Here is a 12,781-nt window from a genome sequence, read left to right as displayed (position 1 = left end):
AATATCCCGAACCCGCTGCTCGGGGGGATAAACCCGAAACTGCGCCAAGTCGAGAACCGCTCCGATGAAGAGGAGCTTTTGAGAGGGACACAGGTGTGACTTCGGCACGTTGATGGAGAACCCCAGCAGGTGTAGGAGATTCGCCGTCGTCTGGAGGTGGCTGACGACTGTCTGGGGCGAGCCCGCTTTCAACAACCAGTCGTCGAGGTAGGGGGAAGACTGAAACCCCTAACCTGCGCAGATGAGCTGCGACCACCGCCATCACTTTCGTGAACACCCGTGGGGTGCTGGTAAGGCCGAAGGGGAGCACGGTAAACTGAAAGTGCTCGTGGCCTACCGTGAACCACAGATAGTGCCGGTGGGCCGGCAGGACGGGGATGTGGAAATAAGCGTCCTGCAAGTCCAACCCTACCATCCAGTCTCCTGGGTCCAGGGCAGCTAAGACCTGAGCCGGTGTCAGCATTTTGAACTTCTCCTTCCGGAGGAAGCCGTCGACGTTCCGTAGGTCCAAGATAGGGCGTAGGCCCCCTTTGCCCTTCTTAGGTACCAGAAAGCAGTGGGAGTAGCAACCACACCCTACTTCTGGCCCAGGAACGCGCTCGATAGCCCCTTTGGCCAAGAGGGCCATAACTTCGTCCTGTAGAAGCCGCAAGTGATCCCCCGATACGTGGTGGTATTGCGGTGGCATGGCTGGAGGGGTCGTCTCGAAGGGGAGGGAGTAGCCCCTTCTGACGATTTGCAGCACCCACCTGTCCGATGTGACAGTGCGCCAGTGGGAGAGGTGATGGCGAACCCTGCCCCCCACTGGCATCACATGGGCCTGAAAGCACGGACTAGGAGGGTTTTGAGGCGGATGCTGCGGGGGAAGGTGTGGACTGGCCTCGCCGTTGTCACCGACCGCCTCCACGGCGATTTCCACGGCCGCCACCGCGTTGTATGTTAGTCTGCAGTGCGTGGCTGGCAGCACGTGTGGGGGCGCCCCTTCCTTGGCCACGAAAGGAGCGAAAGGCACCCGTTTGCTGGCGCGGGGCCGAGAGGCCCAAGGACTTGGCTGTAGCCCTGAAGTCCTTAAAGTGCTCAAGCGCATGGTCTGCCTTGTCGCCAAAGAGGCGACAGCCATCAAACGGCATGTCCATCAGTGTATTCTGGACATCCGCTGAAAAGTTGGCGGACCTCAACCAGGCGTGGCGACGAATCGCCACCGTCGTTGCCATCGCTCTGCCCAGTGAGTCAGTGGTATCCAGCCCACACCGGATGGAGAAACGTGCCGATTCTCGACCCTCCGCAAGGGCTTGGGCGAGTTTAGCCTTGACCTCTGCCGGGCATTGTGGCAGCACGTCCGCGAAGGTGTCCCACAGGGAGTGGGTGTAACAGCCCAAGAGGCATGCAGTATTGGAAGACCGCAGTCCCAAACTAAGGGAGGAGAATATTTTCTTTACATAATTCTCATACCTCTTGGATTCCCGATCAGGCGTAGCCGACGGGAATGCGGTCTGGGAATTAGAGGCCTGGATGACCAGGCTCTTAGGGGTGGGGTGGGTGGACAGGAAACAAGGGTCGCCCGGAGCCGGGCGGTGGCTTCTGGCCACGTTCCTATCTACAGGCTGACCTGTAGCGGGCCTGGACCAAGTGCCCAAAAGAACGTCAGTCAAGGCCTCATTAAACGGCAGCAGAGGCTCGGTTGAGCTGGACTGCGGTTTACGGACTCAGTGAGGAGATTAGTCCTCACGGCTGCGACGGGGAGCTCAAGGCCCAAGTCCTTGACTGCCCGCGTCAACACCACACTGAAGGTTGCCCCCTCCTCCGTAGCCACGCTAGGAGGCGAGACAAAACCAGTGTCTGGCGAGGTGTCCAGACCACTGGCATCCCCAAGTCCACCTGTCCAGTCCTCCTGGGACTGACACTCACGTGTCAGAGGGTCCTCAGACCCCTCCTAATACTCCTCCTCATCACCCATCTCCTGGTACTCAGGGTTGACAAATGATGGGGCCGGTTCATTGAAGTAGAACTCCCCAAGCGGCATCGAGAGCGGCGCCGCTCCGGGGCCGCTCCGGGGCCGGAACCGGGTCAAGGGAGGTATTGGGGACGGCGCCGGAGGTGACACCTGTGGAACCGGCGCCGGTGAGGTCGTCAGGTCGACCGGCGACGATCCGGAAGAGGATCCAGTGGGGCCCTGCGGCACCGGGCTCGAAGGCACCGGCGGCGGCGGCATTGGGGGTCGAAGCACCCACCAGCGTCGGGGCCGAACACCCGACCCGTTAGGACCCCCGGATGGTTCCGCTGGGCCCGAAGGCACCGCGGAACCCGCTGGAGGATTGAGGGACCTCATGGCCATGAGGAAGCGCTCGATCTCCTCCGGCGTCGCTTGCTGCCCAGGGACCGAAGGGTATGGGGCAGGTCGCGACGCCCGCGACTCTGACGGAGCCGCGTGGGCGGTGCCACCCGAACCCCCGGCTGCATTGCGCGAGCGTCGGGGGGAGTCAGAAGAGCGATTATGTCTCTTCGACTTCTTGTGCTTACCTGACGACGACGAACCTGAAGAGTGATGTCGACTCCCGGAGCTGTGATGGCTCCGCCCCCGCGACCGGTCCCTCGACCTCTGTCCGGACCGGGACCTCTCACGGCGCGGGCCGACTGCTGGAGCTCGAGCCGCTTGCGGGACCGCTCCCGCCTAGCTTTCGAGGTTAAGGCCAGACAGTCGGAGCAGGCCTTGTCGTCGTGATCGACGCCGAGACAGTGGAGGCACCGACGGTGAGGGTCGGTGACCGACATCAGTCGGTCGCAGTCCCCACAAGGCTTGAAACCTGGCATCCCTATCGGCACCGATCGGAGTCGAAGACTCTAAGAATGACCAAAAAGATCTCAAAAAGTTTAGTCAAAAAGTGACTAAGGTACCACCGTCCTCCTTTTTCCGGATCTGCGCTGCTGGCGCGGAAAAAAAAAGAACTGACGTCAGCACGCGGAGGCGGCGTTTAAGTACTCCGACGACATCATCACGGCGCCCACGACGCAGACGACGGACGCGGAGCCGCAGACGACGCCTACCGACGCGCAAGGGTACTGCTACGCAAAAATTTCCAGATCCAGTCTGACGTCTGGGAATATTCTAAGGTAAGGAATCTATCACTAACGTGTCTCTTTCAGATCAAACAATCACTGACCAGACCAGTAAATGGCTTTTCTTTGTGGTCCATGAAACTAAAAAAAGTCCGTTTTGCAGGCTCCCACAGAGCATGCATAAAGTGGCCTAAATGGCATGTGATATTCACTGTCCATAGGTCAAGTCTGTCAGAAGACTATTGGTCTGGATGGGAATGGCAATTAGGTTCCTTTCTGCGAAGAAGGCTGGTAACACCAGACTTTTCAGTGTGTGTGAGACAAGAAGAACTTTGGATCATACAGGGAAGTCTGTCATTTAGCCATTTATATCTTGGACTGCTAGAACTCAGAAGGGTGTTTCTCAAACGGCCAAACAGGCTCTAAAAAACTGCAGTTGATGGCTTCACAATCTGTCAAAATGTTAATTATGTCTCTACAGAGGGCACAGTCAACGCCAATGCTTCTGCTGCTTTTTGTACCACTGTGGTAAATGAAGAGACTGCCTCCAAAGGAGTAATGATATCCCCTTTTAGAGAAGAATCCAAACAAATTGCATTTTTGCAAGTCAAAATATAGGTCAGCATCAGTGATGTAAAATGGGAGGGGATTATCAGCCTCCGAGGTACCTTTTCTCTATGGCCATAATTTGTATCAGGCATGGTTACGAATTGAGAGTTGGACCCAAAGAGCTCTTCCATTTGGGCAAATTTCTGGGCACTGGGAATGGGCTGTACCAATTTCTTGACATCAATTAGGTTTTAACTTTTTCTTTTCCCTCTTGATGATTTCAGCAGACTTCAGGCGGTACTGAAAGCAGCTCCAAGGGTGGTGCTATTGTCCAAGGCAGCACCAAATGCACTGGAGGTTGATAACTTTTTTGGAGGCACAAAAGTGGAGCTTGTGAAGATGCAGAGAGAGGTGGGTTTGGTGTCAGAGCCACTATAGCTGTCAAACCCATCCACTGTGCAAAGGACTTTTTCTGGTGGTGTCTTTGGATGCTGGAAAAATGCTGGTAACTGTGTAGCCTGTTTCATATGGATTTTTATTACTACATTTGTCATAAACCTTGGATTTCCACACATCTCATCGTCTTTGTGCCTCCGAATATACATCTCTTGCATGGTGAGTGTCTGATCTCGCTAACTCTCCTTACTAAGCTGAGGAATGTTTTTAGGGTTAGGAACGCTTGTTGTGCATTCTGCATTAGCTCGAAAGGTGATATTATTTGCTGAGTAAGCACCGCATTGAGGTTCCAGGCAGGCAGGGGTATGCGTCTTGAGAGCAACACCTTTTTTGCTCTCTCTAGAAAATGTTTTTCAACTGGTGTGGTGAAGAAATTTCTTTCCATCACCACTCTCGTGTATGTTATAATAGCTTCTAGGGTGACCTTAAGCAAAACATAGTGGAGAAGCTTGTCCAGAAAGTGAGGCAGTTATCCGATCACAGTGCATCTTGTGGTCAATTCCTGTGGCCTCCTTCCTTGTTGCACCAGTGTAGGAATTTCTTCCACATGCTGCCGTAAAATATTCTGGGTGTTGGTCGTCTTACCTCCTTTAGTATCTTTATTGCTCTTTTCAGTGGGTCACGGTGACATAACTCTACGTGCTGAGGAGTCATGCTCTCAGGCTGAGGGTGTCTGGCATATTGACCTTCATGCATTGTCAGTAGATCCTAAATTGCTAGGAGTTTTATGAACTGTCCCTGAGATCTCATTAGGTCTGAGAACCATGTTTGAGGACCCCACTACGCGGCTATCAGGATTAGAGTAAATTGTTCTTACCAGCACTTGTGTATCGCCAGCGGGATCATTGAAATTGGGGGGCCTGGGGTAGGCATAGCAACATTTTCATGACCATCTTATCGACAGAGTATTCGCTTGAGATTTTATGTGGTAAAATCTAGATGCAGAGCTTTTGCATTGTACGTTCTTGTATGTTGCGAATAGTTGTATCTGCGGTGTTCCCCACCTTTGGAAGATCTTTTTCATCACCTCATGTTTTAGTTCCCATTTGTGCATGGTGTTTGCTTGTCTGCTTAGTCTATCCGCTTCTGTAGTTTGTTCACCCAGTAGGTTATCGCAACCAGGGATACCTTCTTTTCTATCACCTATCCTCCATCTTGTGAGCTGTAGCCTACATGTGCTCCAGATTGCAGTGGGCAGAGTCCAGGAAGTGGTAAGGAGGCAGACTTGTGCTGTCTCTTCCCAAAGAAACGATTTTCCCTACCTGTGATTGCATCATCGATTTAAAAAAGAAAAAATCTTCAACTGTCTTTGCCTGTGGTTGTAACAGTTTAAAATTGTAGTTTTAACCTGCCCCTGATTGCATAATTTTGTGTTTAAACTTGTGGTTTTTCCTGTTCGTGACTGCTTCCCTTTAACCTGTTGAATTGTGGGACTTTCAATCCAAACTGTAGTTTATCCCTCTATTTCCCCGTGACTACCAGTTTTTCCCCCCACATTTCTCCTTTGCTCTGTGCTAAGACCTGTGTGTAAGCAGTGCACCCCCAGCCACCATTTGTGTTAACAAGTCAGTGAAACCAGCCCCCCCGCAACAGGGATATCCTACATCAGAGGGTGCTCTGAGACAGTAGTAATCTGCTGTGTGCTGTTTGAACTGTATTTTTTAAGGGACTGTGCACTTCGTATTTTGGCAGGGGGAGGGAGTAAAGTTTTATTCAAACAGTATTGTTAAAGGACAATTTTGTTAGGCCCTTACCTGCAGAAGTCTAAAGTGTGGATTGAGCCCGTCTGTCTCCTGGCAGATTTCTGAAAAGAGCAGCAGCTTCCAACTCCCTTGCCAGCAAACCTTGTCCGAGGTAGCTGGGACCTTATATAGTCTGCTATTGTTTGGTACAAGTGTACACTGATTGCTGGTTGTATCTGGTGTTTCTATTGGATTAGCGTTAGTGTCCTCATTGGTTGGGTATTTTAGGGTTCTGGTTGGTTTCTGGGTATGTGATTCAATCAATGTAGGGTAGGGACTAGGGCTAAGGTTAGGATTTCTATTGGAAGTATGGACTAGGGCTTCCTATGTTATTGGTTGTTAGGACTAGGGTGGAACTAGGGCTAGGGTTAATCCTTTAATTGGAAGTAGAGATTAGGGCTTCTGGTGTGATTGGTTGCTGGATTAGGTGTGGGACTAAGAGTAGGGTTAGGCTTGCTATTGGAAGTAGGGACTAGGGCTTCCTGTGCCATTGGTTACTTGGACTTGGGTTGGGACTACTGGTAGGGCTAGGGCCTCTATTGGACGGAGAGATCAGGGTTTTTTTTAACTGATTGGTTGCTTGGACTAGGGCTAAGATCTCCTACTGGTTCCAGATTTTAGGGGTAGTGTTGTGATTGGATATCGTTAGGGCTAGGGTTCTCATTGGATGGAGGGGTCACCGGATTACTAGGGCTATAAAAGGCCAGGGTTAGGGCGTCTCAGCCCGGGAGTTGAGGCTAAGGGCAGACAAGACAAGGGCAGTTGCCTGTTTGAGCTTCTCAGGGGCGAAGAGGCCAAGGGCAGTTGCCTGCTTGAGCCGGTTAAGGGCGGAGAGGACAAGGGCAGTTGCCTGTTTGAGACTGGTCGGGACCAGGGCCAGAAATGCTGCCCCTGTTCCCATTCAGTAATATCCACCCACAATTTATTTTCACTGAAGATATGTACCTATCTTTGTGTGTTCATGCAGAATAATTATGTGGTTAAAAAAAATATACATCATCTTTGGTCTACATGTACTTGCTTCCATTGTGCATCTATATACCTCCATGTACTTGTATCAGTGTGTCTGTTACCTTTCTCCTGAAAAAGCATATCCTATTTCTCATCCTGTACCTCTAGCAATATCTTTAATCTACATATATTTACCTCCTTTATGCATCTACATACTTTCAATATACTTATGGATCTATATATTTATCACTTTCTTCTAATTTGGCATTTCCAATGCACTACCCTATTTCACAGCCTATACTTCTCTCAATATATCTTCTAGCCCAACTTTCTGACTCATCTCAAACTATTTTCTACTATTGTTTCCAATGCACTACCCTATCTCTCACCCTATGCATCAATATATCCTACATCCACTCTCTCATTTCTCCCAAACCGCATACCACTACTATGATCCCCAAAATAATCCTTTCTAGACTCTCTCCTACTCTACCCCTCTTTGCATCATCTGACACCTCTTTTACTATACTGATCCCTCAAAACAAACCTCTCTAAACTCTTTCCTCTGATTCTTCTCCTCCAAAAACTCTTTTTACTCATCCAAAAGCCTCCTCCTACTGATATGACCTAAAAAATAAAAAGTCCTTCACTCTTCTATCCCTCCACAATCATTTTAAATCAAAATAACAGACTAACATCTTCACTTCTCAAATTCCATATTTCACTATACTAACTCACCACTAATCCTTTATGGGTTCCAGAGTAGCGTGCTACTCGCCAATAAAGCGTTTCAAAACCCCATCAGGGTTACAAGCGCTATATAAATGCAAACCTTTTTTTCCCTTTTCTACCCCTCCCCAATCCTTCTCAATCCAAATAACTGACTAACATATCCACCACTCAAATTAATTTCATGTTTCACCATACTAATTGAACACTAATACTTATGGGTTCCAGAAGGACGCAAATCCTTCTTTCACAAATGTCCCACGATGGGCGAGCTCCAAAGTTTAAAGACGCTTGGGCTACTCGCCAAAAAAGCGATTCAAAACCCCATTCGGGGTAGCAAGTGCTATATAACTACAAACCTCTTTGCCTCTTCTATCCCGCCACCTACCCTTCTCTATCCAAATACCTGAATAACATATCCAACACTCAAATTACTTCATATTTCACTATACTAATTTTTCAACAGTAATCTTTTATGGTTTTCGGAGTAGCGTGCTACTCGCCAGAAAAGAGCTTTAACACCCATCAGGGGTAACAGGCGCTATATGAATGCAAACCTTTCTTCCCCTTCTTTCCCTCCGCTATCCTTCTCACTCCAAATAACTGACTAATATCCACCACTCAGATTACTTTCCTATTTCACCATACTAATTCACCACTAATTCTTTAAGGGTTTCCGGAGTAGCATGCTTCAACAACCCATCAGGGGTAACAGGCGCTATATGAATGCAAACCTTTCTTCCCCTTCTTTCCCTCCGCTATCCTTCTCACTCCAAATAACTGACTAATATCCACCACTCAGATTACTTTCCTATTTCACCATACTAATTCACCACTAATCCTTTAAGGGTTTCCGGAGTAGCATGCTTCAACAACCCATCAGGGGTAACAAGCGCTATATAAACACAAACCCTTTTTCCTCTTCTATCCTTCAGCTATCCTTCCGAATCCGAATAACTGACTAACCTATCCACCACTTAAAACGTACTTCCATGTTTCACTATACTTATTCAACACTAATCCTCTATGGGTCCCAGAGTAGCGTGCTACTTGCCGAAAAAAGCTCTTCAACGCCTCGTCAGGGGTAGTAAGAGCTATACAAATGCAATTACAATACAATATAATATCTCTTGAGCTGGTTTCCACAGTGGGTGTGATGTTGTTCTCTGCAGTTTATTCAAGTAGAACATTGCTGTTGTATTTTCCGTTTGGACTAGCACTGCCCTCATCTGTCCCTGTCAGCTGTTTTTAGAAGGCTTTCAATGCCAGGAAGACGGTGTTTCGTTCTAACACTTGTATTGCACATCTTCGTTGTAGTTTCATCAGCTCCTGCTGTTTAACTTGTGCATATGAGCCCCAACCTGTGTGGGATGTGTCCGTGTGACAGTTATAGAAGAAGTTGGTGGTTTGAATGATTTACCAATAACAAATAAGGGGGGGCAGGGAGAGCTTTGGCCCATCAAACGTTCCCTCAAAACGAACTAGCCAAACCACGGTGTGAATTACCATGAAAAAGAGGGGTTCCAAAAATCACAGTGGGGGTCTGGGCCCATCAGATCATCAAATGCTGCTCCTTTTGAGAGCACAAGCCTGTTTGCATCGCACTTATACACAGGTATGGGAATCTGCTTGGGATCCACAATCTGTGATTCAGCCAAGTAGGGTCTCATCTACTGAGACAATCATTCATTTCAAGAGACTCTCGGTGGATAAGAGGTTGTACAGTGCTTCTTAGTTCATTACCTTCCTCCCAAGTCATCAATGTTTTGCTTCCCCTTATGTATGCACATTACCCATGAGACACCTTAGTTTTTGCTTGCATTCTTAAAGTTGTGATAATGGTAAGCTTTGATAAGCTCTTATCAAACCAAACCTCATAACAGTTCATCATTTTATTATTCTCCTCGAATTCCACATTAGATTCATTCCAAATGAATGGAGGATAGTTTAAAAGAGCTGCAGCCTTCTCTTCTCCCCACACCTTTTGACTGTTACAAGCTACATCAAATTTTTAACAACCATGCTAACATATCCCCCCCACCCACTGATGTAGTTCCCCGTTCAATAATGTGTGGGCAAGAGGGTAAGGCAGACTGGAGTTACCAGCAGCCAGAGCTTAAATGGTGAGTGGTGGTTAAGTTCACTGACCTCATCACGGACTCCTTTAAATTCAGGGCACGGGCAGTCGCAAATCCTTCTAGTACACAATCTCTCTAATTTTCTGTTTTTCCAAGTTCATGGTCCTAAATTTGAAGCTGCACCCAGGACAGTCCGACTCAAATTCTTTAGCTTTACTTTCTACCAGGTCTTCTCTAGCAGCATTTCCAGTTTGAAATGCACAACCTCAATGTACCTTTCATTTCTGCTCCAACCATAAAGCCTACAGTTTCACATAGAGTTTCCTTTTTAAATCTATAAAAGTTACTTCTAACTTAAAAATGGGAACATAGGTCTCATGCTCTGCTAACCTACCTTACTTATCTTCCTTCTACTAAGCAGGCTGCATCAGCTATTGAATTAAACCCATTTAAGCTTGAACATAGACATGGCAAAATCTTAAATGTATTATGCTCTTCTATATCAGTACTGACGGTAAATCCACAACAAGCTCTTGTTAACTGCACGGATATCATACTTTCATGTCAGGGACTTCGCAAATCTCAATTCTAGTATAAATCGTGTTAAGCTTACGCAAATCCTTCTTTCACAAATGTCCCACGATGGGCGAGCTTTAAAGTTTAAAGACGCTTGGGATGGGAGTTGACGACTGCACCCAGCACGCTATTAGGTCATAATCTATTACAATTCAGTGAACAATACAGGCAGGGGGATGACGGATTATTTGCCCCAAATCAGGGAGCAAATGAAGGAGAAAAAAAATGTATTTTAACTGACCTGCAACTTCAAGGCAGAGCTTGAATCTCTTGCTGAAGTTCCTCTTTGGGCATTCGTTCACCTGCCCTGGGGTGGGAGTGCCCAGAACGAACACAGACGAATCCCGAACTACATTACAGCAGCTGCAGCGGCTCATGGACTCATCACCTGGCTGATGCCTGAAAACACAACAAGAAATATGTATTAACACCATCGCAATGAATATAAGTGTGGCCCAATAACTCGTTATTTAGAGAAACTGTACAAATAATTGCACATTCATTACTACAGTGCAAAGGTCAAACGCTTTATTGCCTCACAATATTTTACGGAGGGAAACAACTCTCCTAGTAGTCAGGGGCCAGATGTAGGTAAATATCATTTACCGATTCTAAAACACCGAATTTTACCGATTCGGTATTTTAGAATCGGTAAATGGTATGTAGCTAATGATTCTGTAAATTTTACTGAATCGGTAAAATTCGGTAAATACCGATTCGGTATTCCCCATTCATTCCTATGGGCCTGGAGGCCCATAGGAATGAATGAGAATTACTGATTCGGTAAATACCGAATCGGTAATAGGGGGTAGACTTACAAGGGTGGCAGGGTGTTACATTGACACCCTGTTGCACCCCTGAATAGTGCATGGGTGCACATGTGGAACACATAAGTATGTCTTCCACATGGCACTGTTAAAAAAGCACAAAATTGCTTTTGTAACGGTTTTCGTTATTTACCACCAACTTGTAGTTGGTGGTAAATAACGAATCCTTAAATGTGAAAAGCACTCACTTGAGTGCTTCCTAAATTAAGGGTTCGGTAATTTACCGAATCGGTATGTTAATTCGGTAATTTACCGATTCCTTAAGTTACCGATTTGGTCAAAAACCGAATCCTACAATCATGCCACCTACATTCCAAATGCCAAATACCGGTTGGTACGGACGAAGTTCGTTAATTTCGGCCATTACCGACCGGTATTGGGCACCCTACATCTGGCCCTAGATCTCTTCATTGCAATTTTACCAGAAATGCAATCCCTGGCATCCTGGTTATGGTTACAAAATGGATTCAAAACAAGTACACATGAGCCATATATGCTGAGTATAATATGCTTTCGATTATCATTATTGAGGGAGGGGCATCATGTACCACTTGATTATTACACTCCGCCTTATACATATGTGTGTATGTATATATATGTATTCCCAAGGCTTCCTCCTCAGCTGAAGAAGAACGAGGAGACACAGCGGGACTCATGAAGCACCAATATTTATCCATTAAAAACATTGGGTATGACGCGTTTCGGAGGGTTCCTTTTTCAAATGCCCTTCTGTTTAAAATTGCCTCTGTTACTCGTAGTCCCCATTTTAAGTCCTTTATCAGTTCATATGCACTAAAGTAGTGTAGGCTACCTGGAATTTGTGGCACTGAGTCATCTCTGCCTCCACAGGTGGACTGCATTTCCCAGCATGCAGTGTTTCTCACTTGCTGGCGGTGGTTCAGTTTGTCAGCATTTCCTTTTCTCTCCATTGAGCAGCTGACATGCCACATTTTCAGGTAAGGACTGCAGCAATTGTTCTGGGCTTCGTTGGTGTTTTTCTTCACGTCCCACACTCCCTGCCTCGCAAGTCGGCCCGTCGCAGAATCAGGAACACCCATGAAGTAGGAGCATATCCCCATGCAAGTATGGGCTTCAGGTTGCAGCTTGTTCTCTTTTTCAGGCTTCATGCGGGGCGGTCGGGGAGTCTCCTTCCATACTAGCGACTCCCGTAACACTTGTGGGAGGGCCATCCTCGCGTGTTGGTTAGACACGCTAATATTCCCAAGGCTTCCTCCTCAGCTGAAGAAGAACGAGCCGACACAGCGGGGCTCATGAAGCACCATTATTTATTCATTAAAAACATTGGGCATGACGCGTTTCGGAGGGTTCCTTTTTCAAATGGCCTTCTGTTTAAAATTGCCTCTGTTACTCGTAGTCCTATTTTAAGTCCTTTATCAGTTCCTATGCACTAAAGTGGTGTAGGCTACCTGGAATTTGTGGCACGGAGTCATCTCTGCCTCCACAGGTGGACTGCATTTCCCAGCATGCAGTGTTTCTCACTTGCTGGATATATATATATATATATATATATATATATATATATATATATATATCGCCACAGAACTCCTCCCAGCAAAGAAGAGCAGAGACCCAGGGCAACATTTGGAGGCTCTTTAATGAACAAAGTGGTGGATGCATTTCTAGCCAGTATTGGCCGTCGTCAGCGCCCAAAGCCTCCACAGAAGGGATACACTCTGCTGGTGAACACCACCTCATAAGAACTTGTTGTAATGAGTCCGCACCGCCCCCTTCAAGATGTAGCACACCTGTGCAGCGTCCCGTGCGTTGAAGGAAACTACAAGTCCCAGAGTCCTAT

At 47.4% G+C, this 12,781-nt stretch overlaps 1 protein-coding gene across 1 annotated transcript in view; it reads right to left on the bottom strand.

The window, feature by feature from the left end:
• LOC147685381 (uncharacterized) overlaps positions 1-12,781 on the bottom strand; it is a 354,664-nt gene that overhangs the window by 211,171 nt on the left and 130,712 nt on the right. The window contains exon 4 of the mRNA XM_086941295.1: positions 10,380-10,537. Coding sequence (XP_086797421.1) covers positions 10,380-10,537 — 158 coding nt within the window. The remainder of the gene's footprint in view (positions 1-10,379; positions 10,538-12,781) is intronic.

The sequence above is a fragment of the Lissotriton vulgaris genome, chromosome 10, assembly GCF_964263255.1.
Source record: "Lissotriton vulgaris chromosome 10, aLisVul1.2, whole genome shotgun sequence".
Lineage (NCBI taxonomy): Eukaryota > Metazoa > Chordata > Amphibia > Caudata > Salamandridae > Lissotriton > Lissotriton vulgaris.
Note: the sequence above shows the minus strand (reverse complement) of the source record. Positions and strands in the feature narration are given on the sequence as shown.